The sequence below is a fragment of the Hipposideros armiger genome, unplaced genomic scaffold, assembly GCF_001890085.2.
Source record: "Hipposideros armiger isolate ML-2016 unplaced genomic scaffold, ASM189008v1 scaffold_910, whole genome shotgun sequence".
Classification (NCBI taxonomy): Eukaryota; Metazoa; Chordata; class Mammalia; order Chiroptera; family Hipposideridae; genus Hipposideros; species Hipposideros armiger.
In genome coordinates this window covers 343,857-365,751 of record NW_017732260.1, presented here as the reverse complement: position 1 = coordinate 365,751, position 21,895 = coordinate 343,857, and the positions used below count along the sequence as shown (strand labels likewise).

The 21,895-nt window shown below is 45.0% G+C and overlaps 1 protein-coding gene across 4 annotated transcripts in view; it reads right to left on the bottom strand.

Annotated features, from left to right (window-relative positions):
* The window catches only part of ZNF609 (zinc finger protein 609), a 221,053-nt gene that overhangs the window by 28,439 nt on the left and 170,719 nt on the right, over nt 1–21,895 (bottom strand). For 2 of the 4 annotated variants that reach the window (XM_019630420.1, XM_019630421.1), the window contains exons 4-9: nt 12,047–12,134; nt 8,967–11,307; nt 7,747–8,113; nt 5,785–5,960; nt 5,326–5,542; nt 4,805–4,883 (exon numbers count right to left, since the gene is read on the bottom strand). In XM_019630420.1, coding sequence (XP_019485965.1) covers nt 4,810–4,883; nt 5,326–5,542; nt 5,785–5,960; nt 7,747–8,113; nt 8,967–11,307; nt 12,047–12,134 — 3,263 coding nt within the window. In that variant the 3' untranslated portion in view covers nt 4,805–4,809. Of the gene's footprint in view, nt 1–97; nt 4,508–4,804; nt 4,884–5,325; nt 5,543–5,784; nt 5,961–7,746; nt 8,114–8,966; nt 11,308–12,046; nt 12,135–21,895 lie in introns of those variants that run through there. The other 2 variants (XM_019630422.1, XM_019630419.1) reach the window with 2 other exon arrangements.

The window sequence follows — 21,895 nt, the reverse complement described above, 5'->3', positions numbered from 1 at the left end:
AACCTGCACTCCAATTAAAAAAGCAACTTAGAAGGTGGAATATTTTGAGGGGATGATGGAGTGGGAGGGAAGATGTGAAAGGCAAACTAAGTCTAAATTTAAGAACAGGGACATTAAAAACTTTATTCAATAAATACAACAAATAATTTAAAAAATATACTTCAATCCAAAGCCAATTAAGAAAAGTAGAGAGAAAGGGGGAAAAGGTAGGGGGGGGGGTGGAGGGGAGAGGAAATCAGGGAACGGAGCAAGTTCAAGAGGTGGAACAATTGTTTGGTTGGACTGTTCCACAATGTACCACCCTTTGAAATTCTATCAAATGCTCTGACCCGTAAACCCTTAGCACTTATTCTGATGTGGTGGCCACAGAAGCCCACCGGCCAGGAATGATTCTCGGCTCTGGATCAGAGCACTCTGAAGGCTGGAATCTGGGAGAGTGTCCAGGGGAGTTTCCCACTCATTCTTAAAAAAACCCATCAAAACCATCGGTTTTAACTCCCAGGCAGGTTGAAGCAGTGCAAACTCTTAGGCAGAGAGCTCCCAGCTGCATAGGTTCACAGGTGAGTGTCCAAAGCCAGGGTCTCTGGGAGGTCCCAGAGTACCCAGGGGTCCAAAGCCACTTCGGTGAATGGGATCTAAGGGGCAAGACAGCAGAGGCCAGGGCACAGGATAAAGCTCCTGGGTAAGCCAGTGGCGAAGCTGGGAAACTGCTGGGCAGGAAAGGGCTGCAGGGCAGGTAGTCTGGACACTGGGTTTAACAGCTTGCCATCAGCCAGGGAAGGTGGAGCTGAGGATGCGTGAGGAGCAGGACCAGGACCGGGAAGATCAGAAAAGCTGAAGGAGGACGGAAAGGTGAGGAGGAAGGAGGAAGCAGCTCAGCAGCAAACTCCGGGAGAAATAACCAGCAGCCCTCACAGATTTGTGATTGTCTCTTAAAAAGATTTATTTTCTCTTCTTGCCTGAATGTACAAAGGCAAAAAGAGTACAGTTTGTATATATATATATATATATATATATATATGTATATTTATATATATATATAAAAAAACAAGGAACTTGGTAATGTACACTTTACAGAAGGGAAGAATCAGGAAGACTGAAATTAAATCCAACAGAGCAACGCCAATGGAACAAAAGCTATGAACAGCAACACTGCCCCTCCAGCCCGGGCCTCCAGCTCGCCCCAACCTGCTCCCTGTGGGGGGCTGAGCACCAAGGCAAGCGGGTGGGCTGGGGCAGGAGGGGCTGGGACGGGGCTAGGGAGGGGCTCAATCCCAGGAGGGCCCCACGGCAGAGCATCACCAGAAAGCTTCCTGGGATGCCCTAGGAACAAAACAAATAACAAAGGCCCAGAATTACAGGGCCAACTAGCTGCCCAGTTGAATCTTAGGGGCATCAGAGTAGACACTGCGATGATGACAGGGTAGATGGGCTAATTAGTGACATGGGTGACCTTAAAGCCCATACACAATAACTCTTAGGCCTTCTGCAGTCTTATCCTCCCACACCTGAGGCCAAGTTCTCCCATCCCCACCTTGGAGCCTGGAGAGAAGAGATTCAAGAATCACCGTTTCATTTCATGAGGTCCTTAACCCTTCTGCATGTGGTCCTTTGACCTTGAGATGTGTGGAGAGGGTGAGGTAAGAGAAGGGAATTTCATACATGTACACATACATGTATAGGTAGGGAAAAGGGAACTGACAAACCTTAAATGAGGAAGAAATGGGTGTGAATCCTGGAGAGCAGTTCTCCAAGCCGTGGCTGTCCTACCTGGGGGCGAGGCTCTCTCCCTCTAGCTTCTCTGCGGGGTGCCTGTCGAATGATGTCTAGCAAGAGGTTTGGGCAGGCTGGCTCAGGGAGAGCCGTGGTCTGGTAGGCTGGGCCCATAGCAGCAAACTTGTCCAGCTTTTGCTTGTGGGGTGGAAATCCTTGCTGTTGTGTCTCATCCCTCTGACTTGGTCATGAGTGCCACAGGTACCCCCACCTGTGCCCCTCCCAATGCAGAGAGGCTGGAGGTGGACAGCAAATCCTTCACTCCAGCACTCATCAAGGACATGTTTCTTCCATCGCTGCTGCTTCGTGCTATTTCAGGGAGGGAAGACTGGACCTGGCAAGGATCTGAGACCAGGAGGATCAGGGATCAGGAAAAGGGAGGGCCAGTCTGCTATTGTCACTTTCACCTGCTCTTCTGGGCAGCTCAGCACCTACTATTCAAGGGAGACTTGAATATAAGGGTCTAAGAGCCAAATGTTTTATAAGGAAAAAAAAGAAAAGAAGCTGTTCCCTTCTGCAGAACCCAAGGCTGCCCTGCTAATACGGAAGTCCTCTTCTCTGTTACAGAAAAAAGTGGAAAGGGCAGGAATGTGTAGCCAGGCCTGCCCAGTGGGAAAGAGTTACTTCAAACGGTTTCTTTACAATATGTACAGAACACGCTGTAAGTCAGCGCCACAGATACAAAACTCACAACAATATTTAAAAACGAACAGGAACAGAGATGGGTCCTTGGCTTCACCCCACAAGAGTCTGGGAGGGTATCATCAGGCTGAAATTTAGAGTCATCCTCTTGGTGGGGGTGACTCAGGTTAGGTGGGGTAAAGGTGTCCACACCAACTATTTCCATGGATGAAAGAGAAGTCACTGCTCAGAGCACTGCCTGTTGTGGCAGCAGGAGGCAGAGGGAATGATGGGGGGAGGGAGGCTGCTTGGGGCCTGCTAAGAGGTCTACAACTGAGTTTTTTGGATGGGCTCAAAACCCAACTTGAGCAAAAACAAGAACATGAAACTAAAGGAAAGGTCTATAGGTCAGAGGGGTGCCTCTTGGGCAAATGACCCTGAGCCTCTAGAGCAGGGTTCTGGGGGTGTGGGAAAGCAGCCTCTGTGGGATATTGTGCTTGCTGCTCTCCAACTCCACGCCCCACACTATCAGAGCCAAGTCCTGGTCACTTTTGGCACTCTGGTCACAAATGTCCCTCTCTAGCCTCGGCTGGTTATCTGTCAGTCTCTCTCAATCTATAAGGTCAAGGAAAGATAGGAGAGGGGAACAAAGGGATGATAACTCAAAAGCAAAGTAAGAGCTAAAGCTCCCCACACCGTGGGAAAGAAGTGTCTCCAATAAACCTACCGAATCATCGGCCCTTTCCCAGTACAAAGAGCACAGAGCCTGGACTGGGAGACTGCATTTCTAAGGAGAGCAGAGAAATGTCTGCCTCCTCAGAGCCCAGCTCCACTGAGTACACACTGTGGCTCCGGGGAGTAATGGCGTGGAGGTGTCATCCCAGGGCCTAAGGAACACATAATCTGCCATGGTCAGTGGCCCCTAAAACAAAACGGCTTGTATTGGCACACACGGGGTTCTAGATCGAGCTATGTAAAATCATGTACTTGTATACAGAAGAACTAGGCTGTATATATTTGTGGCCCTAAATGAGGAGGATACAGATGGCTGAATGGACAGGACATCTCTAAGAACTGCTGGGTGTGCCTGCTTCCTGAGCCTGGGCCTGGGCCTCAGCTGACCTGGCAGGCTTGGAAGCTCCTGATGCTGGGGAATACTATTTTACCTGCCTGAGTCTTAAGAGCCAAGCAGTGGAAAAGAAGAGGCGAGATCAGCATGGGGACTCCCCTGGGAAAGGCACCGAGGGGTGAGGAGGAGAGAGAGAAAAGGGCAAGGGGTTGGGGCTAAGAAGCAGCAGGACTTAGTGGGAATGAAGGCTCTGTTCACAGGCTCCATTCATGCTCCAGCTCCAGCTTACTCCCAGTATCCCTGGGGAGCCCTGTACTAGTGTGGGGACTCCTGGCCCTCTGCCTGACGGGTAGCCCAAGGCCACGGTGGGCAAACACCTGGGTCTTGCTCTCCAGGCTGGGCTCCGAGCATTTATATGTGCTCATGTGAGAGGGGAGGTGTCTTCATGTCTGAAGACCTTGTTTTCACAATTACAGAGAAAACCGCCCCCAATTTCTTTCCTGAGATTCTAATTCCTCCACGTGCTGTCAGTTCCCAGGGCCCAAACCACTGGGGAGATGCAGGATCTGGTGATGGTGGTAATGACGGGGAGAGGGGTATGGCTGTTGTGCTGTCTTCAGACCTTACCCAGTGCTTGGGGGTCCCTCCCTGGAAAAGGGGGCGCGGGTAGGGGTTGGTACTTCTCCGGCAGCTGACCAGGGGCTTGGGGAACAGAGCAGTGACTTCTCTGGGCTGAGGCCACGTCCCTTTGGTTGCTCCCTGGGCCTTCATCTCCACAGAGGCCACAACAGTCACAACCGTGGCCAAGAGAATAAATATTTTTGCTAAGTACCAGCTCTCCAGCTCCTGAGGAAGTGGGAGGGTCGGGGAGTCCAGGGGTCTGGTGGAGGCGAGATAGCCAAGGGTCTGCCTTCGGTCATGGTGGGAACACGGCAAACAGGATGATCAACACCATTTAACTGATGTCTAAATGCCACCTCCAGCACCTCCTTGGGTGAGCCAGTCCGGGCCCGTGAAGCTGACGTTATCCGGGCACTTGGTGTTCTGCAAGGGAAACACGGACAGGTAACCAGGCACTCAGCCGGCTGCCATAACAACCACAAGGTGGCGCTCCAAGAAAATGAACAGCAGGGGAGGCCAGTCACGGTCTCCCTAGGGGCCTGTATCTGCTGAGCACGTGGCTTCATGGAAGGCTTGTACAAGAGGCTGGGCCAGCATTTCACCGTTTCCAGACTGCTGACCCCACACAGTTATCCCTCACCTAGGCTCCCCAAGGATTTTGTGATCCACGTATCAACTATCCCTGCCCTATGTGTTGCACAAAATTAAAAAGCTACTTACCATTCTCACCTCCGGGGGGGTGGGTAGAGTGAGGGAGTTGAGCCTTGCTGGCTGGCAACAATGGCTGTAGAAGAAAGCCCTGAGTGAGGAGGAGGACATGTTAGCACAGCTCTCCCAGAACCCTCCGATACAAGCACTTTCTCTTTACCAGCTGGGTCGGGTATTGGGAGGAGTTTCTCCGAGAATACCTAGCTCCACTTAGTTTTGGGGTGCTGACAGAAAAAACATCTGGTATTTGGCCAGATATAGTTGCTGGGGATAGACAGTGAAGCTCCATTTTCTCAGCTGCTTGTTTCTCTTGGCCTGTGGGAACACCTGTTCCTTATTCTTCTGAATATCAAAGCCAATTTTCTAGAGTTTGTCAGTCCCCAAGCTCCAAGGGAGGAAATAAATGTCATATGCTTTAATGACGGTCTGCAGGAGGCTAGGATTCTGACAGATTAGAAACTTAAGAAAAAAAAAAATCTTGCCAGGGATGGGCGGGGGGCGATGCTACTGGGGTGGAGTTAAGACAGGCTTACCTGCTGCATAGGGTAGGTTGTACTGTGCTGGGAGCAGTGAGTAGCCCAGGTGGTGGTGGTGGTGGTGTGTGGACATGAGGCGCTGGGAGGGGGACGTGCGGGGCCGGTCTACGCTCCTGTCTCCGCTTCCTGCTCCCCCAGCGCCACCGCAGCTGCCACCACCCCCAACCACCCCACAGCCTCCCCGCTCTCTCTCCTGAGAAGTTTTATCACTTATCTGGAAAGGAAAGCAGACACAAAAGCACTGGTATGAGACACACACGAGAGTAGGATGCCCCGAGCCCACATCGTGACTCCTTCAGCACACAGGGCACCTAAGAATCCCCTGGTACCTGGAGGGGCCAATGTCACATCAGCCAAACTGCACTGGTTAGGGCCTGAGCTCACCCACCTTCTCCCTGCCCTGACATCAGCCCTCTTGGGCTGTGATAATAGTCAGCATCACTGCAATTCCCTTACCGTGGGAGACTTGCTCTTGTAGTGACTGGCATGCTGCTGCAAGATGTCCAGGGCTTTGGACTCGGAGCTGGACTTACAACTGACACTGGGGCTGGCTCGGGCCTTGTCGGCATCTTCACCCCCTGAGACCTTGCTGCCATAGGGGGAGAAAGAGTAGCTGGAAGGCAGGTAGGAACCTGGGGAGGGAGAAATAAAGCAGTCAAGGAGATGGGGGAGGTAGAGGAACTCTGCTTTAGTGAGCTTGGCTAGGCGGCATCTGCTTCCCTAGGCACAGGCTGAGAGATTTTCTACCATGGGGTCTTTGGGCTGAGGCCGTTAGTCTGTCCTTTCTTTACTGAGCTCTAGAGCCAAACTAGCTCAGGGACATTAGGAACATGGCCCTCAGTTTCTGGGGAATCAACTTCCCTAGAGCCCCAGTCTGAGAGATTCATCTTGGACAGATGATATGATAAAGTGGAGACATCACAGGATTTGGAGGCAGATAGCCTTGGGCTCAAATCCTACCTCTGAGACTTACTGGTTGGGCAGTCTTGGGCAAATTAACAATCTTTTTGAGTTTTAGTTTCTTCACCATCAAAAGAAGATATCAATACTTATTTCATAGGATGATGGGGAGGATTAAGACAATGTATATAAATCATCTAATACAGTGCCTGGCGCAGAGCAAGCACTCATCAAATGGAACTATTATTTTTATACAGATGAATTAGGGGTAACAGGAGAAAGAAATACCACAGTGTGAGGATTTTCTATCTGTCTGAAAAGCTTACTTGTCCTATTTAGACTATGCATTATAATGTTACGACAGAATTTCAAGACTATTGAGGCTGCTCTCCTGTAGGGCGGTGGGCGCTTTAAGGAGTGAAAGTTCTCTTTTATCCACAAGTACCCCACAATGGCTCCTCAGGCAATGGAAATCAGGGAGTAGAGTTGAATAAGAGCATTTTCTTCTAACGGCCAGTGACACTGCCCTCCACAGCTAAGATGCTGAACAACAGCTCAACCTGGAGCTGGGCTGCCATGAGTCGCCGGCGACGGCGTAGGCTGCAGTCCCTGTGGCAGTGGGTTGCCATGGGCTACCGTATGTAGCCAGCAGCCAGCGTGAGCGGCCAGCAGCCGCAGTGAGCGGCCGTCCAGAAGCCGGCGACTGATCTGCCTCGCCAGAGAAGAGCGCAATGATGGTGCCAACTTGGGCCAGTGAAGCAACATCCTCCACAACTAGATTGAAGAACAAAAATGACAGCAACTTGTCTGTTCCCCTTCCCCAATTCCCCAGCACTGTTCCCATTCCCCCAATTCCCCCAATAAAAATCTTTAAAAAAAAAAAAAAAAAAAGAAGCACAAAACTCCTACTCTGTGCCCCTCTCCCCAAGAACTCATGGATGGCAGTGTAAAGAGCCTATCTTTCCTAAGCTGAACTTTTTGTAGCTGGACTTTCCCCCAATCTGACTTCAACCTGCTTTTCCCCAATCTGAATGCCTTCCAACCATACATGGTCTTGCAAATGAACACATGCATTGTCCTGGTTTGAATGTTGTTTGTTCCATGTGTCTCTCCTGCTATAATTAAGTTGTAAGCTCCTTGAGGGGAGGGAACTAGTCTTCCCTCTTTCTTTTGTATTCCCCAATGTGTGAAGCACACTGAAAAATGTAGAATATATGTTTAAAAAATCCCGGCAGAGAGGGAGTTTTATCTTTAGTTATCCAGGAAAAGTGAGTGCAGAGGCAACCCTCTAGCTGGAGACAGGGAGGCAGAGGTGGTCCCACAGACTGTAATTAGGGGTCATTCAAGGAGCATGGGGTGTGAGAGTGGCCACTTCATAGAATGTCACATGCAAAAAAGGGCTGTCAACTACCTGAGCCTCCATAAGCCTTAGGGAGGAGCAAGCAAACTCTGGTTTTGAAATCTCTGCCTCATTTCTCTTCCCGGTCAATGCCACACCGGGGGAAGGAGGTGCTGTACCTGGGTAGTTCTGCATCATCACAGCAGGCATGCCCCGGTAGCTGGGGTGGTTGGGGTCATAGGACTGGCTGTAGGAGTAGCCGTGCATGTAGGGGATGTAGGACTGGTGCTGGGTGAGGGGGGAGGACACAGGCACATGGACACTTGGTCGGGGCTCCTTGCTCCCAAGGCGGGATTCCTCAGACGTGGGCAGCTTGCAGTCACTACTTGTGCTCTCCTTCCCGTCCTCCTTGGGGATAGAGTCCTTACTCCGAGTCCTTTCCTCCTTCAATTTGCGGTCCCGTTCCTCTTTCCACCGCTCATCTTCTGACTTGATGTCTGAGTACTTGGCAGGGTAAACATATGTCCACATCCGTGGCTCTGCTTCCTACAACAATCGTAGAATGAGCAATCAGTGTTGTGCAGATGAGAGAAATTTCAAGTCCAAGGTGCCAGGAGAAACACCAGAGCAGATTGTACCAGACACCTGGGACAGAGCATGATCAGTGGCTTCTACTGACCTTTGTTTATGATGAACTCTGGTCCCCCTGCTAAAAAAGCCCATCCCCTCCCTGCCTACAAGGAAACAGGATGGGCGGCAAGAAAAGGGAAGTCCGCCAGGGGGTCTTCCCTAGGAGAGAATAAGCATTCTTGGGAAATGGCTCCTTGAATAGAAGATGCTGCTCCCTTTCCAAGGATGTTACGGTGGCTTCACTTCTGCAGAGCAAGTTTAGGGGTAGAAGGTCTAACTGTGACTAAGAGGGAAGGGAAGACTTTCTAAGTCTCTTGAGCAGAGCAAGATGTTAGACCAAGTTCTTAGTTCTAGCTCTACCTACAAAATCTTTTGGCAAGTAACTCAGTCTGAGTAGTGTACTTTTGGCCTACTCTAAAAAATGGCGAGCTCACCATTAACTCATTCCATAGGAACCAAAGAGCGCGAGCAACACTGGACTGGGGGGTTTCTAGCTCTGGCTCTGCTAGTGCAGTCTCAAGTCACCCTACACAAATCAAGCTATCTTACCTGGGCCTCTCTTGCTAAATGGGAAACACACCTTTTACTGATGTAAAAACGCTTTTTAAAAATCATTAAAATGATTTAAAAAGTAAAGAATCCCTACAATTACAGATTCCTCCTGCTGATCTGTCTTGTTGACCCCCTACATCAGGAAAACCCTGATTTGTGAGGAAGAGAGAAAGACTCTCAAGCAGAATTTCTATTTCCTCCCCGGACAGTTAGTTACCTGTCGGTACCAGAGTATTGGATCCACCTCTGCCTGTCGGCCACACTCAGCACCTGTCTTAGCTTCCGAAGCCTCCTTGCCCAGGTGGCTGGCCTCACTCAGCTTCACTTTCAGTGCTTCTGGGGCCTGGCTGGGGAGTTTGGAAGAGTCATCTAACTTGGGAATGATGACTGATTTGGCAGGGTCAGCCCCTGGCTCCTTGGCCTTGCCGGGTCCTGACTTCACCAGGTCTGTCAGGCTGGGGGCCTTGGTGAGAGTTGGGGGAATCGACGGCTTCTGCTTCCATTCCTCCTTGAGAGCAGCCTCCCGCTCCTTCATGCCCAACTCCGCCTTCTTGTCCAGTCCCCGCTGCTGCTGCTCCAAGCTCTGCCGCTTCTGCTGCTCCTCATACTGCTGCCGGTAAGCTGTGTTAGTGCTCAGGAGATGGGTGTGGTAACTCTGGTCGCTATAGCCATAGGGGGGCACATAGGCGTACTGGTTGTAGTAAAGGGACTGCATGTACATGTTGGGACGCTGCTGGATGACTGAGGGCTGCTGGCTGGAGTTGCTCAGCTCTGGCTTCTTCTCCTCACAGACATCGTTCTTCACTTTCCCCTCTATGCTCTCAGGCTCTTCATCCTTTTTTGTCTTCAGGGCCTGGCTCTCCACTCCTGCCTGGCTGCTGGGGTTCAGAGCCCCTGGGCTGGACTGGGCGTAACTCGGCGAGTAGTAACTCTCAAAGCCTTGGTAATACGGTGAGTCTTTGCTCTGTGGTTGAGGGGGGAAGAGAGTTTTCTTAGCACCTTCCTTAACCAGCTGTTCGGGGTCCTTGGATTTGACACTGTCCACTTTGCCTTCCCCGTCCTCCCCAGCATCGGAGATGTCGGAGTAGGCGGGGCTGCTGGTTTTGACCGAGCTGGCTTCAGCTCCATTCTGGGTCACTACATGTAAGGGAGTCATGGGCTGGGTAGGGGTAGTGCTGTCGAGGCGGCTACTGCCTCCAATGGAAGGGCTGGGGGCATTGTCCGTGAAGCTGTAGATCTTGTCGGCTTCAGCCTTGATGCTAGCCAGTCGGCTTTGGTGGGGGTCTGATGAGCCATTTAGGAGCCCCTCCATCTTCATCCCATCTCCGGATGATTCCCTGAATGGGCTTTTGCCTTCTTCTGCTCGACACACCTTCCCAGGGGTCAGAGGACTTTCAAGTTCCTTTGAAGACTCCTTCTTTTTTTTGTCTTTCTTTTTCTTGTCCTTGGCTGGAGTCAAGGCAGGGTTGACTGTGAAAGGTTCTCCCATCACGGTGGGCTTGGGCTGAATGGGCTTGAGTTGGGGGCTGTTGGGCATGGCTTGAACCACTGTGGTGGTCAGGCCTGAGGAGGAGCCTGGGCTGGCTGCTGTGAAGGTGGCTGTCTGGAAGGTGTAGATTTGCTGTGGGGGGATGGCAGGGGCAATGGGTCGGGCTGACTTTAAGCTCTTGGAAGAAATCTTTTCAGGTTTCAAACTAGAGGATTTTTTACATTTTTCTTTTTCCATACACTTCCTTTCCAAAGAATCAAAGGCATCATTGCTTGTTTCATCCATTACTGAGGGTCCATCATCAGAGCCATCGTTGGATAAGGCTCCAAGGTCTGTGTCCCCTTCTCCACTCAACTTTTTCTTACAGAGGCCTTTTGTGCTGAATTTGCTTGAAGGAGAAGGGCTGTGGGGCTCTACGAGCCGAACTTTGGGGGTAGCTGAGCGGGCAGGGGACAAGGAACCTTTTTGTGAGACAGATGCACCATTGCAGCTCCCGAGGTCCGCATGGAGGCTGGGCTCCTCTCCGTACTCACTGTCTCCATCTGCTTCTGGTTTGCTGTCATCATCTGTATGGGCATGAGCTTGGTGGTACTTAAGTCCATTAATGTGCTTGTATTTTTTGTTGCAGTTTGGGTGGGGACAGTCAATCAAGACCGGGGAGGGACAATTTCTGTCTAGAACAGTGGGTTCCACCTTTGTCCCAGGGAGGGGGCCAGTTGCTGAGCCCATGGAATTCGTACGGACACGCTTGCTCCCTTTGGAGTCCTCTGAGCTAGAATTCAGCTCCATGTCTGAAAGGGGTTTGTTTTTCCGCTTATTTGCTGAGGAGGGGCTGGCCTTGACATCCTCAGAGGTGCTACTGGCAGGTGGGCGATGCTCTGAAGAATTCTGGCTGCCCCGACGGCCTTTGCTATTGGCTCCTGCTCGGGTTTTGCTGCTGCTGCTGGTCCCTTTGCTGTCAGAGGCTGTGGCTGTCTCACTGACAGGTGTGTTACTGTTGGGACGCACACGTTTGCCTCTCCCCCGGCCGTTTCGCATTTCCAAGTCACTGGTTGGGGAGTCACAGAACCTTGGCAACGAACAAACACAACAGGATATTATTAAAAAGTGAAAACATCTTCAAACCAGTTTAGCTTCAGTCTCCAGAAGAACTGTCCAGATGGTAACTATCCTTTTCAATGAATATGATTTGTTAAAGAAACTTTTGAAAGCGTGGGAACTGCATTAAGTGGTGAGCTTCTAGGATGCTATCTGAATACTAGCTGTAGATTATTCCCCAACATTTGGGTTCCTCAAACCCTGGCAAACTGGAAACTAATATTACGAATAAGCTGTAAGGTACCATTCACTGAAATGTCAATCTTAAGATCAAACTGCAATTTGAAAAGGCCCTTGTGAAATCCACATTGTCTAGTGAAGTTTATAAAACTGAAATGTTCTTGAATTTAAACTTCAAAGAGATAGCTACCATTAAAAAAGTATCATCAACGACTGTGTGTTCACCTATAGTGAGACTCTATGGCCTTAGTCTCAAGGTGACTACAGGTAGCAGTCAGAATTGAGAAATTCCAGACAAAGCCTTACATAGGATCTTCTCCCCATTCTTACCCAACCCATTAACACCTAATTCATTTATTCTTCCTGAATGCCAGATGAACGTAGTACCTTTTCTTGTCTCTATACCATAATGTCCTTTAAAAGCTGGGTGTCTTTTAGAAGCTATCCAACTCTAGCTGGATGAAGGTAAAAGAAATCACTGATTAGGGTGGTTCAGACTAACATAAACTAAATCGCTGTAGAGTGCTTACCTGGGCGGCGCCCAATCATGCCGTGTGCAGTCAAGAAGTGTACCTACATATGTCTTGTTCCTCCATGTTACATTCACCACCAACATTCCTGGAAGACAAGAAGACTCAGATATAGACGAGAGAAACCCTTTTGGCCACTGAGAAATATATTTTCCATTTGAGTAGCATTCCGGCTCCTGTAGGAGAATTTAGGGAGTGCTCTGGGTCCTAATGAGACAAACAGAATTGGGCTAATAGTTCTATTGGAACTAACAGTTCTATGGGAACTGCCTACAACACTATTGGGGAGCCTTAGGATAGGCAACAGTTGAAAAGGTTTCATGGGCCAGTTAAGGCACATTTTCATAAAAAAAAATATTTCAAACGTGCTGAAAAAATACAAAGAAAAACCTAACAAAAACCCATGTACCCACCACCCAGCTCAATGACTTATAAGATCTGTGCCGTTTATGGATCATGTGTTTGGTGTCAAGTCTAAGAATTCTTTGCCCACTGAAGATTTTCTTCTAGATTTTTTTTCCTAAAAGTTTTACAGTTTTCTATTTCTCTTTGGTCCATTTTGAGTCAATTTTTGTATGAAATTCTTTTCTGAGCCTATGATGACCAGTTGTTTCAATACCATTCATTGAAAAGGCTGTATCTTTCATCCCAAGAATTGCTTTTGCACACCTTTGTCAAAATCAGTTGGGTGCATTTGTATGTCTATTTCTGGGTTCTCAGCTCTGTTCCATGGGTCTTGGTGTCTATCGCTCTGCCAACATCACAGACTAATTGATTACCGTGGCTATTAATAAGTCTTGAAATCAGGTAGCCTGATTCCTCCCACTTTCTTCTTTTTCAAAACTGTTTTAGTTCCTTTGGCCTTTCATAAATTTTAGAATGATCATATCTGTATCTACAAAACATCTTGTTGGAATTTTGACAGGAATGGTATTGAACCTATGTATCAATTTGGGAAACACTGACATCTTTACTATGTGTTCCCCATTTGTTTAGATCTTTGATTTCTTTCATCAGCATTGTGTAGTTCCAGCATACAAATCTTGCAAATGTTTTGCTAAATTTACACCTAAGTATTTCATTTTTTTAGCTATTGTAAATAGTATTGTATTTTTAATTTCAGTGTCCATGTGTTCATAGCTAGTATACTGCAGACACACAATTGATTTTTGTATGTTTATCTTGTCTTCTATGACCTAGCTGAACTCACTTATTAATTCTAGGGTTGTTTTTTTTTTTGCATATTCATTGGGATTTTCTACGTAGACAATCATGTAATGTGCAAGTAAATACAGTTGTATGTCTTCCTTTCTGATCTGTGTGCCTTTTATATCCTTTTCTTGCCTTATTGCACTAGCTAGAATTTCCAGCACTATGTTGAATAAGAGTATTGAAAGCATACATCCTTGTTCCTGCTCTTAGTGGGGAAACATTCAGTCTTTCATCATTAAGTATAAGGTTCAACTCCATGTCAGAGATATATGAGGCAAAAATAAAACCCAAGAAACTCACCACCATGTCATTCCTCGGGTCTTGTCTTGAGGTCCTTATCTAGTCTGCCTTCTGTTTTCCACCTTTTACAGTCTTATTATATTTGTTTTATATCTAACAGACAGGGTTTTTAGTTGTACTTGGTGGGAGAAATAGGGAAAAGTATGTCCATTTCATTTTCCCCAAAGTAGAAGTCCTGGTTAATTTTATTGGTTATCTTTTTTAGCATTAGATTTCTATTGTATAAAATTTTGATTTGCAGGCTTTTTTTTTTAGTGGGATACTTTTGTTACTAATTTTCCCCCTTCTGTTTCATAGTTTTACAATTTCTTCCTTCTAGTACCCTAAGGACCTAGTCTGAACAGGTCTTCTAATGGTCTGTGCCATTAGAAGAAATTTAGGATATCATAGTTCTCATCATTGAATCAGCAGGCAGTGTGACACACTTCTTCACAACTCCATAGGCTTCCCTCCTCCCCCACTCAATTAACTTTTGAAAGCTCTAATTCTGAGGCTGGCTGGGGGTTGGCATCTCGCTCTCCTGGCCTCAGTTCTGTCTCTTTAGGGGTATTTCTAGCTACTGCTCAGGAGCTCATAGCTCATTTCTCAGGCACCATTCTGTTCCCGGAGCTGGTGGCCAGCAGGCTCACAGCTTCAGCCTTAGTGACTTGCATCTTTTTTATTATTGGTCCACGGAGATGGTTCTTTTGTTTTTGAGCCCAAATATGTTCTTTGATTTTCACTTTATATACTTTACTTCTTGCTATGTGTTTGGAAGAGGGAATGTGTCAAAAGTTTGAACACAGTAAATCCTTGATTGGAAGTCCCAAGGCACATTTTCTTTCCTTTCTTTTTTCCCCCCCTCAATCGCTCAGACATCCAAGGCGCATTTTCTATGTAATGTATCTAGAGAATAAGCCTGGGGAATCTAGAATTAGCCTTTTGTTTGTCTTGGTCATACATTAATAAAATACTGTTTGATTCAGCACTCCACTCCCAGGGCCTATCTGAAGTAACTCACCTACATTCGTTTACTTTTACATAGAACGTTGTCTAAAGATCACTGGACTTGGGAGTTAGAAAACCTTAGTCCAAATCCTTGCTCTGTTACAGTGTAATCTTGGCCAAGTCACTTAACCTCTATGAATCTCAGATTTTTAATCACTACTACAGGACTAAAACAGAAATAAATGATAAGATTATTACATTAGATAACTTGCCCACAGTAGGTTTTGGCTTTCAGTACATCAATACAAAGTGCTTAGACAAAACCACGGAGTATCAGGACTTGAACCCTGAACTCTTGGGCGTTCCTTTAAATAAGACCTTATTTAGCCTTTGTTCTCTTTGGAGTCAGATTTTAGGATGTTCTATCATAAAAAGGGATTATCCTACCAGAAAGTCTCAACCTAATGAAATTAGGGCAGGAAAGAATTTTGGTTCAGGCAACTGGATTCTAATTCAAACATTTACTGAACATCTATTATGTGCTAGGTGTTTTCATTATCTTATTGAATATTCACAGCCTTAAATCACTTTTTGAACAAGTCAGGCCACAAAGAAAAAGCATAGTCCTCCAACAATCCTGTCTTACAGGGGTTGTGAAAGCTACTTTGCAAAGATGGAAATGAAAGCCCAGAAGTTAAGTACTTTACCAAAGGTCTCATTTATTAGTGGTCAGATCTTCAAAGACATCATACAGCTATCTCTAGTGGATTCTGATTCTTTTTACACAATTTCCTTAAGATGTCCCTTTATCTTCATCTTAGATTTAAAAAACAAACAAACCCCCAAACACATACAAGATTGTGGGGGCAGGGCGGGCATCCAAGAGGGAAAAAGGATTCTTATCCCTTTCTAGGTTCCTGGCAACTTAAGGGAAATGGAAAACCTCCTAAGAAAGCAATTAGGCTAAATTTTCTCTGGCTATTAGCAAAGTGAATTCAAATGGATGTCTCCACCCAGTGATGGGCTGCTCTGATTACTGCATAATCAATTTGAACAGAAGCAGAGTCCATTTACTTCTAGACAAGGTAAGACTTAGAGATAGGCACCTCATTAATAAGGGTAGATGAGCAAAGCAGTATATAGAGAGCAGGCATACAATTGGAAGATGAATGAATGTTAGTCCTTCTCTTGAAACAGCAGGGCAGGAACACATATTTATAAATCTGTCTTCTTCCTCTGGTATAATCTGCAAACCTTAGGAATAATGAATAGGCTGAAAAGAAGACAGGTCAGACAGAATGCTGGAAGTGGGACAGGGGAAGAGGAAAAATTCTGTATGGAAAAACATAATGGAGGCTTGTTTAAATGTCAAAGCAAACACATTTTTCTGAAGTAACTCTCTCCCTACAAGGTTCCGAGTTGAGACAGCTGGGAGAATACAAGGACAGGAAAGAAAAAGTGGAAAATAACACTTAACAGACCTAGTTTCTCCATTAGGAGCTAGCTTGAGGGCAGCAAGTAGGCTGAAGAGAAAGAGAAAAATTGGTTTTCATTTTAGAAAGCTTCCTATTTTGAGTAAGTAAGTGTTCACAAAATAAGGAAAGGCTTAGCTTGTTTGAAGATAATAATAACAATAATGCTAAAAATAGCAGTAATAAATAGTGCTTTGTGTTTCTCTCGGTGGTTAGTTTCATATTTATCAAGGGTCTTACAGATATAATCTCATTAAACATTAAGTTTCAGAGTGCTGAGTATTCTCCCTTCTTCAAGGGGATCAACACTGGAACGTAAAGGAGAAGTGACTTAGGTATGAGGCAGCAGTCAAGTTCACCCAGGTCTCAGGAAAAGTGCAATGTTGAGACAAAATCTACTCCCACAGCAGCACTGCTTTGCTTCAGAGGACAATTTGAAACCTCAAAACAGCTGTGTATTCCAGACAATCCAAGCACAACAATGGGAAGAATAAATTCTGTCAGTACATACTTTCTCTCGGGGATTGGTACCCTCATACTCAGGTTCCTACTCTTCTTGAAACACTTCCTTCACTTGGCTTCCAGGACAAGGATACCACACTCTCCTGGTTTTCCTCTGATCTTTGTGGTCACTCCTCACCACCTTTTGCTTCTTCATGTCTAACTCAAGGCTCTTGAATTTCAATCTCCAGCCCCAACCTTTCCCCTAACTCCAGATTCATGTATCTAATTTCAAATTTGACATTTCCATTTGATGTCTAAATAGAGATCTCAAACTTAACATGACCCAGGCTGAGCTCCTGATATCCACTCTCCCCTTGACCCCCTCCCCCCACCCCAATTTTTACAACTGGCTATGAGTTTTCCCTATTTCAGGTGATAGCATCTCCAGCCTTTCAGGTAAAAGCCTCGGGAGTTTTACTTGACTCCTTTCTTACTCTCAAGCCCCACATCTGACAGTCAGGAAATCTTGTTGGCTCGACCTTCAAAATATATCCAGATTTTGACCATATCTCACTATCTCCACTTCTCCAGCTTCAAGAACTCCTTAAATTATTGCAACAGCTTTCTAGCTTCCATCCTTATGCCTCTCTGACCTATCTTAACTCAGGAGCCAAGACAGCCTGTTAAAACCTCAATCGTATCCTCTAATTCCTCTGGCTCAAAACCTTCCAAAGGTTGCTTTCCATTTCACTGAGATTAAAGGCCTAAATTCTTACTGTGACCTTGAAGAACTCATGTGATCCTGACCTGTATCACCTCTCTGATTGATGTCGTCTCCTACCACTCTGCTCCTTATTCTGTTCTAGCACAGGGACCGACTTGTTCTTTGAACACAACAGGCATGTTCCCATCTCAGGGCCTTTGAACTTGCTATCCCATCTACCTGCAACATCCCCCCACAATCCCCCATGTTCTTAATTTTTAAAGCTTACTCTCACTTCGTTCAAATCTCTTCTCAGAAGTAATCTCAGTGAGGCTACCCCTAATTCTCACCCCCTCATTTATATACTCCCTAGTTCCCTTTCCTACCTTTTCCCGCATCCACAGTATTTATCAGTATGCAACAAAGAACTTTTATTTATCTTGTTTATTGTCTGTTCAGTCCTATTAGAATGAAAGTTTCTATAAAGCAAGGATTTTTATCAGTTTCTTTTCCACTGATGTATCTCTAACTACTAGAAACACGTTTGGCATATAGCAGGTGCTCAATAAACACTATATATGGTGAACGAATGAATGAATTGAATGCTCCTTATTTCTTTCCAGAAACTCTCTATTCAAAGAAACAAAAATTTAAAAGTAGTTCCCTCCTCATACATGAGTCTAAGGCATCTTACTAGTGTTTGAAATGAATAATGGTTTATTTTGTGGGCTGAGTAAGCATCTCCTTCACCCAACTGAATCAGTAACTAGCTGTATAATTGGGCAAGCTACTTTATCTTCCTGGGTTTCAATTTTCTCATTTGTAAAAGGAGAGGGTTGGAAAAATGGATGACCTTCAAGCCTCCTTCCAACTCTAAAATTCTGTGATTCTATGAAAGGCTATGTAACTCAAGCACTTAAAAGTATAAATGATAAAATGCCATTTCCCGTGGAGTTTAACAATGATTAAAGACTTAAGCTAAAAAAAATACAAGGCATGAAGTATAAGGCAGGTCATTTCAGACATTATTTACCTGGTAGAAAAAAATTTTACCTGAGTGGGAGTATAAACTGGTACAAGCACTCTGGAAAACTATTTTATTTCTTCCAAAGCTCATATATTTCTAAACAGACCTTCTAATACTAAACATACACCTCCCCTGTGACACAGCAATTCTTAAAAATAAGAGCTTATATCCAACAAAAGACATGTAAAAGAATGTTTCAGCAGCTTCACTCCTAATAGCCCCAAACTGGAAACAATTCAAATGTCAATAAGAAGTAGAATGGATATACTGTGGTATATTCATAATGTAATGCTATATAGCACTGAAGAATGAACTAAGGTTACACGCTAAAGCATGGATGAATCTCAGACATAATGTTAATTGAAAAAAGCCAGACAAAAGAGTACATAGAATGTGATCACATTTCAAGATAGAAAAACTCATTTATGATGATAAAAATCAGAATGGTGGTTACCTTTAGGGGTGGTATTGACTGGAGAAAGCATGCGAGAACTCTCCAGGGGTACTAATAATATTCTAATTCTGGATCTAGGTAGTGGTCACACAGCTATATACATATGTAAAAAATTCATCAAACCATGTACTTAACATTTGTGCATTTTATTTATGTTATACTCCAATAAAATATTAAAGTTATCTATAGCAGGCAATGGGTTCTCTCTCGGTAGCAGTCGACTCTACCCAAGAGTTAAAATCTCTCTGGAATATAGTGACCAACTCAATTAGTTAACTTCCACAGAGGAAGTCCATCTCTCCTGAGATTAATCAATAAGGAATTATTGGGCATCAACATGTGCCAGGAGATTGTGTTGGGCACAAAGTGTAAAAAATGTATGTAACGCTTTATTTATTGGCAGCACTGTTCCTCATAGTTTTCCCAGCCAGTTTTAAGAAATAAAAATAACCTTGAGATATTTAAATTGTGGAATCTCTAATGTTTTCTACTGTTATTATGCCTAGAGAGGGAAACTGCCACATTCATGTATTGCTGGTGGGTATATAAAATTGGTTCAACCTTTGATGGTAATCTGGCATTATCTTTCAAAAAGCATATTCTTTGATCCAACAAATATGCTTGTAGGCATTTACCCATAAATATTCTCAGTGTAAAAAACAAAGTATCTGCTGCAACAGTGTTTAATAACAAAAGATGGGAAACAAATTAAATGTCCTTCAATGAGGGACCCAGTAAATACATTTTTGTACAGCCACACAATGAAATACTATGCAGCTGTGAAAAAGAACGAACTATAAATAAACTGATAATGGAACAAATACTTAGACATACTGGTGAGTAAAAAAAAATAAGCAAGGGGGCTGGCCGAGTGGCTCAGTTGGTTAAGAGCTCGCTCGAGTGCGAGCTCTGAGCAACAGCAGTTCGATGCCCGGCCTGAACTGAGCTGCTTCTGAGCTGCCAACAAGTGGCAGGATGGCTCAGCTAAAAAAAAAAAAAAAAAAGGAGGGTACAGAATAGTAACTATAGTATGCTACTATCTGTGTAAAAAATAGGTATATAAATCTGTATTTATAAGTGTATAGAAAGACTCTGTACGGATAAATAAACTAATAATGGTGGTCTTTCCCAAGGAGGTAAACCAGATGGCTGGGATTCAGGTGAGGAAAACTTGTTTTCATTCTATACTGATTTTACCATTGAATTTTACACCACAGGCATGTATTGCCTACTCAAAAAAAAAAAAAGATAGAAAGTTATTAATTTTGGTAGGATTATTTCAAAAATGTTTTTAAATTGTTCCTTTTAGGAAAGTTCTGGCAATACTGAACTTGAAAAGGGCATTCAAGTGGTAGAATAGATATCATCTCCAAAACTCTGTCTTATTTCTTTAAACCGGCAACTTTTCTTTATTCAATTAGGAGTATCAGAGTGATTGTGGCAGTTTTTCAATATGTCCACAAATTCTTTGATATTCCTTCCTTCCAAAGGGTAGATTCTAATTCCCCTCATCTTGAGCGTGGGCTGCACTTAGCAACCTGCTTCTAATCAAACCAAATGTGGTGGAAGTGATGTGCATGGCTTCTCAGACTCAGTGATAAAAGGCAGTGTGGGTTCCTCCTTGCTTTTGCTTTTCTTGGGGAAGCCAGCTGCTGTGTTGTGAGGACACTCAAGCAGCACACACCTAGGGAGAGGTCCATGAGGTCAGAAATGGAGGCCTCCTGCTAATAGCCATGTGAGTGAGCCACTTGGAAGTGGATCCTTTAGCCTCAAATAAGCTTTCAGATAATTGCCGCCCCAGCTGACATCTTGACTATAACCCCATGAGAGATCTCGAGACAGAACCAGCCACCTAAACCATTCCAGAATTCCTGACCCACAGAAACTATATGGATAATAAATATTGTTTTAGACTGCTATGTTTTGGGGGGTAATTTGTTAACCTGGAGTAATGTCTTATCCTGAATAGACAAAGAATTAATTTAACTTATTCCATCCTGGAGCAAATACGTAAGAGCTTCTATTATTTGCCAGACATTAAGTAGTGAAATTACAAAAAAAAAAAAAGCTAAGAAGATACAGAGGTCCATACATTCCTGGGCTGGGAGCAAAAGTTTATTAAGAATCTATTATTTTGTGGAATTCGCTGGACTAGGCACTGGAGAACAAAGATAAATAAGGCCAGCTGCCTGCTCTCGACATAAGGGAATGAAAAACAGAAGGGGTAGGGGAAGAGTCACTCCAGTAACTGAGTTTTCAAATGGAAACATCAGCATTTGCCTACATGCTGCTTTTAAATCTTGTTTCAATCCCAATTTTCAATCCTGGTTGATGCTGACAACTACTCCCTGGAAAGAGCAGGTTAGCATGCACGTATGCTGGCTTGCTGCCTTGTATTCATTCATTGATTCAACAAATGAACACCTACTCTGGGCCAGACACTGTTCTAAAGTGATGGAATACAGCAATGCACAAAACTGACAGTCCCTGCTCTTATGCAACTTATATTCAAGTGATAGGAGACAGACAATAAATAAATGAACAAATAAATATATGTATGTTAGATAGTGGTAAGCCCAATGGAGAAGAATAAAGCAAGAGCAAATAAATAGAGGATGTGAAGGGTGGGGGTATAGCTATTTTGTAAAAGACAGTCAAGAAAAGCCTTATGAGAAGGTAACATTCAGAGAAGGTGAGAAACAGAAACCTGAGAGAGGGGAGAGTAGCCATGTGGAAATTAGAAGGACAGACATTTCAGGCAGAGGAAAAAGCAGGTACAAAGGTCGTGCAGTGGGACTGTGCTTGGCATGTTCTATCGAACAGCAAAACAGCAAAGGGAGAGAGAGGCTCGAGTGCAGTAAGTGAGGGGAAGAGATGAGGTCAGAGACCAGGGCAGCCCAGAATATGTGGACCGGGGTTGATGGACTTTTAATATGAGGGACACAGTAAATATTTTAGGCTTTGCAGGCCACACAGTCTCTGTGGTAACTTTTCAACTCTTGTAGCACAAGAAGAGTCACAGACAATATGTAAACGAATGGGCATAGCTGTGTTTCAATAAAATTATAAAAACAGGCAGCAGATTGGATTTGGCGCCTGGGCTGTTGTTTGCTGAACCCTGGTATACACATAGATCATGGAACCCCTAGCAGGGCAAATGATGGAGACTGGAGGGGAACAGTTTATGCCCAGGCTCTGGCCTCAGAAAGCATTCTCACTGAGACAAGCTATAAATGAGAGCTAACTGAAATACTTCTATTAATATTAGGCACACAAAAGTTGTCTGAACAGACAAAATGAAAAAAAAAAA